The 5,467-nt window shown below is 65.8% G+C and overlaps 1 protein-coding gene across 1 annotated transcript; it reads left to right on the top strand.

Moving 5' to 3' along the window:
- Window positions 1–518: 518 nt before the first annotated feature.
- On the top strand, window positions 519–5,210 carry PSMD8 (proteasome 26S subunit, non-ATPase 8). The gene is given in 10 exon segments (XM_082076498.1): window positions 519–726; window positions 2,226–2,298; window positions 2,409–2,511; window positions 3,576–3,643; window positions 3,646–3,684; window positions 3,687–3,739; window positions 4,418–4,519; window positions 4,606–4,651; window positions 4,654–4,715; window positions 4,796–5,210. Coding segments are annotated over 10 exon segments (867 nt in total). The 5' UTR covers window positions 519–543; the 3' UTR covers window positions 4,934–5,210.
- Window positions 5,211–5,467: the final 257 nt, after the last annotated feature.

The following is a 5,467-nucleotide window of genomic DNA, read 5'->3' as shown; positions in this document are numbered from 1 at the left end:
GGGGACATGGGGACATGTGGGGTGACATGGGGGGATGGGGGGACATGGTGACATATGGGGGGCAATGAGGACATAGGGGGACATGGTGACATGTGGGATGACATGGGGGGATGGGGGGACATGGGGACATAGGGGGTGACATGGGGGGACATGGGGACATGGGGGGTCACGGGAACATATGGAGTGACATGGGGGGTGACATGGGGGTGTCATGGAGGCATATGGGGTGACACGGGGGGACATGGGGACGTGTGGAGGGACATGGAGACATGAGGTGACACGTGACACACGCCACCTCTCCCGCGCCCTCCTGACGTCACTCACCCCCCCGTGACGTCACCTCGACGCTGACATCACTCCCCACCTCTCCGCTCCGCCCCCACCCCGTGCCCGCCGCGCCGCGATTGGCCGCCCTCCGTTGCCGCGGCGACGCGGCGCGGGGCCGTCAAGCGCCGCGATTGGCCGCCCTCCGTTGCCGAGGCGACGCGCTGCGGGGCCGTCAAGCGCGGCGGGCGGCGTCGCGCAGTGCGCGCAGTCACGGCCATGGCGGCGGGCGGGCCGGTGGTGAACGGGGCCGAGGGCCCGGGGGGCCCGGGGGGGCCGGGGGGGCCGGGGGGGCCCGGGGGGCTCCGAGCGGCCGCCGGGATGTACGAGCAGCTCAAGGGCGAGTGGAGCCGCAAGAGCCCCAACCTCAGCAAGTGCGGGGAGGCGCTGGGGCGGCTCAAGGTGCGGGGGGAGCGGCGGCCGGAAGTGGGGCCGGGGGGGGGGGGGGGCGGGGGATTGGGGGGGGCTGTGGGAATTGGGGGGGGCTGTGGGAATGGGGGAGGTCTGGGAATTGGGAGGGGCTGTGGGGATTGGGGGGGGCTGTGGGAATGGGGGAGGTCTGGGGATTGGGGGGGTTGGGGGATTGGGGGAGGTCTGGGAATTGGGGGCCTGTGGGGATTGGGGGGGTCTGGGGATTAGAGGGGGTCTCTGGGAATTGGGGGGGTCTGGGAGTTGGGGGGGTCTGTGGGAATTAGGGGGGGTCTGAGGATTGGGGGGGGTCTGTGGGAATTGGGGGGGTCTGGGAGTTGGGGGGGTCTGTGGGGATTGGGGGGGGTCTGGGAGTTGGGGGGGTCTGTGGGAATTAGGGGGGGTCTGTGGGTATTGGGGGGGTCTGGGGATTGGGGGTCTGTGGGAATTAGGGGGGGTCTGTGGGTATTGGGGGGGTCTGAGGATTGGGGGGGTCTCTGGGAATTGGGGGGGGTCTGGGAGTTGGGGTCTGTGGGGATTGGGGGGGTCTGTGGGAGTTGGGGGGGTCTGGGGATTGGGGGGGTCTGTGGGAATTGGGGGGGTCTGGGAGTTGGGGGGGGCTGTGGGAATTGGGGGGGTCTGGGGATTAGGGGGGGTCTGTGGGGATTGGGGGGTCTGGGGATTAGGGGGGGTCTGTGAGAATTGGGGGGGTCTGGGAGTTGGGGGGTCTGTGGGAATTGGGGGGGGTCTGAGGATTGGGGGGGGTCTGTGGGAATTAGGGGGGGTCTCTGGGAATTAGGGGGGGTCTGTGGGTATTGGGGGGGTCTGAGGATTGGGGGGGTCTCTGGGAATTGGGGGGGTCTGGGAGTTGAGGGGTCTGTGGGGATTGGGGGGGTCTGGGGATTAGGGGGGGTCTGTGGGTATTGGGGGGGTCTGGGAGTTGGGGGGGGGTCTGGGAATTGGTGGGGGTCTGGGAATTGGGGGGGTCTGTGGGAATTGGGGGGGACCCTGGGGATTGGGGGGGGGAGCTGAGCGTTGGGGGGGGTCTCTGGGAATTGAGGAGGGGGCTGGAATGAGGGGGGGGCTGTGGATTTGGGGGGGGGGGGGTCCCTGAAAATCATGGGGGGGCTGGGGATTATGGGGGGGGCGGTCTCTGAGGATTGGGGGGGACCCTGAGGGTTGAGGGGGTATCTGGGAATTGGGGGGGTCCCTGGGAATGAGGGGGGGCCCTGTGGATCGGGGGGGTCCCAGTGCTTGTGGGGGGGGCAGCGCCGGAACCTCATTACCCCAAACCTTTAATTAACACGGGGGGGTGTGAATCAGACTTCCCGCCGCCTGTAAACATTAATTAAAGCTCATTAGCGAGCGCGGGACGGTCTGACGTGTGTCCCCCCCATTGTGTGTGTCCCCCCCATTGTGTGTGTCCCCCCCATTGTGTGTGTCCCCCCCATTGTGTGTGTCCCCAACTGTCCCCCCCCCGTGTCCCCCCCCAGCTGGCGCTCCTGGACCTCAACTTCCTCCCCACCTCGGGCACCAAACTGACCAAGCAGCAGCTCATCCTGGCCCGTGAGTGTCACTTTGGGGGGGACAAAACGGCCACGGCCCCCCCCCGGGGACCTTGGCGACCCCCCCGCGGTGTCGGGGACCCCCCCGTGAAAGGGTTTGTCCCCCCGTAGGGGACATCCTGGAGATCGGGGCGCAGTGGAGCATCCTGAAGAAGGACATCCCGTCCTTCGAGCGCTACATGGCCCAGCTCAAGTGCTACTATTTCGACTACAAGTGAGCCGGGGGGGCCCCGTGTCACCCCCGTGTCACCCCCCTGTCACCCCCCTGTCACCCCCGTGTCACCCCCGTGTCACCCCCGTGTCACCCCATGTCCCCCCAATGTCCCCATGTTCCCCCCATGCCACCCCACACGTCCCCATGTTCCCCAGATGCCACCCCACGTGTCCCCACGTCACATCATGTGTCCCTATGCCCCCCCACGTCCCCATGGCACCCCACATGTCCCTGTGGCCCCCCCATGTCACCCCCATGTCACCATGTCGCATCATGTGTCCTTATGCCCCCCCCCCCACATCCCCATGTCACCCTGGATGTCCCCGTGGCCCCCCATGTCCTCGTGTCCCTCCACATGTCCCCATGTCACATCATATGTCCTATGCCCCCCCATATGTCCCCATGTCACCCCATATGTCCCCATGTCCCCCACATAACCCCACATCACATCCTGTGTCCCTATGCCCAGCCACATGTCCCCCTGTCCCCCCACGTGTCCCCCCATATGTCCCCACATCACGTGTCCCTATGGTCACCCCTGTCCCCCCACATGTCCCCCTGTCCCCCCACATGTCCCCATGTCACATCATGTGTCTCTATGCTCCCCCATATCCCCATGTCACCCCACGTGTCCCCCTGTCCCCTCCACATGTCCCCACATCACATCGTGTCCCCGTGTCCCCCCATGTCCCCGTGTCCCCCCGTGTCCCCGTGTCCCCCCGTGTCCCCCCCATGTCCCCGTGTCCCCCCCATGTCCCCGTGTCCCCCCCATGTCCCCGTGTCGCCCCCATGTCCCCGTGTCCCCCACATGTCCCCACATCACATCATGTCCCCCCGTCCCCCCCCATGTCCCCGTGTCCCCCATGTCCCACATCACATCATGTCCCCCTGTCCCCCATGTCCCCGTGTCCCCCCACGTCCCCGTGTCCCCCACATGTCCCCCCATCACATCATGTCCCCGTGTCCCCCCATGTCCCCGTGTCCCCCACATGTCCCCCATCACATCATGTCCCCATGTCCCCACGTGTTCCCATGTCCCCACACGTCCCCCCGTGTCCCCCCAGGGACGAGCTCCCCGAATCCGCCTACAAGCACCAGCTGCTGGGGCTGAACCTGCTGTTCCTGCTGTCCCAGACCGCGTGGCCGAGTTCCACACGGAGCTGGAGCGCCTGCCGCCAAGGACATCCAGAGCAACGTCTACATCAAGCACCCCGTGTCGCTCGAGCAGGTGCCTTTTGGGCTCAGTTCCCCCGCTTTTGGGCCATTTCGGGGCCTTCTGGGGGGGTTTGCCCCGAGCATGCCACCCAGTAGCCACCCTCCCACCCTCCGTAGCCACCAGGCTCTCAGTGGCCATCCCCCCACCCTCAGTAGCCACCAACCTCTCAGTGGCCACTCCCTCACCCTCAGTAGCCACCCAGCTCTCAGTAGCCACCCCCTCACCCTCAGTAGCCACCAAGCTCTCAGTAGCCACCCCTCACCCTCAGTAGCCACCAAGCTCTCAGTGGCCACCCCCCCACCCTCAGTAGCCACCAAGCTCTCAGTAGCCACCCCCTCACCCTCAGTAGCCACCAAGCTCTCAGTAGCCACGCCCCCACTGTCCATAGCCCCCCACTCCAGTAGCCACCCCCCCACTCTCAGTAGCCACCCCCCACTCTCAGTAGCCACATCCCCCCTCTCAGTAGCCACATCCCCCTCTCAGTAGCCACATCCCCCACTCCCAGTAGCCACCCCCCCACTCTCAGTAGCCACATCCCCCCTCTCAGTAGCCACATCCCCCACTCCCAGTAGCCACCCCCCACTCTCAGTAGCCACATCCCCCCCTCAGTGGCTCCCCGCCCCTCAGTAGCCACCCCCCCATTTTCAGTAGCCGCCCCCCTGCAGCCGCCCCCCCTCCTTGTTCCCGCAGTATCTAATGGAAGGCAGCTACAACAAAGTCTTCCTGGCCAAGGGCAACATCCCGGCGGAAAGTTACACCTTCTTCATCGATATCCTGCTGGACACCATCCGGTGAGACCCCCCCAACCCCACAGCCCCCCCCGGACCCCCTTGAGTCGCAAACCCCCCCCCCAAATGAAAAACACACCCCAAAAATAGGATGAGATCGCCGGCTGCATCGAGAAAGCCTATGAGAAAATCCTCTTCCCGAGGCCACGCGCATCCTCTTCTTCACCAGCGCCAAGAAAATGACCGATTACGCCAAAAAGGTACACGGGGGGGCCCCCCGGTGTGTCCCCCCCCGCCGGGACACCCCAAAAAAGCTCATTTTGGGGTGTTTTTCCCGCAGAGGGGGTGGGTGCTGGGACCCAACAACTCGTACACGTTCGGCACCCGCCAACCCAAAGCCGAAGACGCCACCATCCCCTCCACCGAGCTGGCCAAGCAGGTCATCGAGTACGCGCGGCAGCTCGAGATGATCGTTTAGGGGGCGGGGGGGCCCCCAAAACCCGCCCCCCCACCCCCAAAATCCCCCCCCCATATGTGTCTGCGTCCCCCCCATCCACTTTGGGGTTCCCTGCCCCGTTACCCCCGTTCCCACGTGGTTTTGGGGCTGGGTTTTAATTATTTAAAGGATTGGGGGGGTGGGGTGGGAAGGGGGGGTTGTGCCCCCCCCCCCGCACCCCGATTTGGGTGGAATTTGGGGTGGGGGGGGCGGCTTTTTGCCCCCCTGCGGCTTCAATAAAGCGCTGGCTGCTCTTCGGTTGCTGCGTCGTGACGGGGTTTTTGCACGGGGGGGGGGATTTTTTGGGGTGTTGGGGGTTTTTTGGGGTGGCGGGGGTCTCAGGCGTCTCCCCCCCCGTCCTCTTCCTCCTCTTCCTCGCGGGGGGGGCCCAACAGGGCTTCGCTTGCGGCCACCAGGGTGGCAAACCAGGATCAATGTGGCCACCCAGGGGGCTCTGCCAGGTGGTTGGCGGATGGGGAGAACCTGGGGGGGGGCATAAAATTGGGGGGGGGGTCC

Source organism: Streptopelia decaocto (genome assembly GCF_964273445.1).
Source record: "Streptopelia decaocto genome assembly, contig: HAP1_SCAFFOLD_2161, whole genome shotgun sequence".
NCBI lineage: Eukaryota > Metazoa > Chordata > Aves > Columbiformes > Columbidae > Streptopelia > Streptopelia decaocto.
The sequence above is the reverse complement of the archived record's forward strand: the minus strand, read 5'-3'. Positions and strand labels throughout refer to the sequence as shown.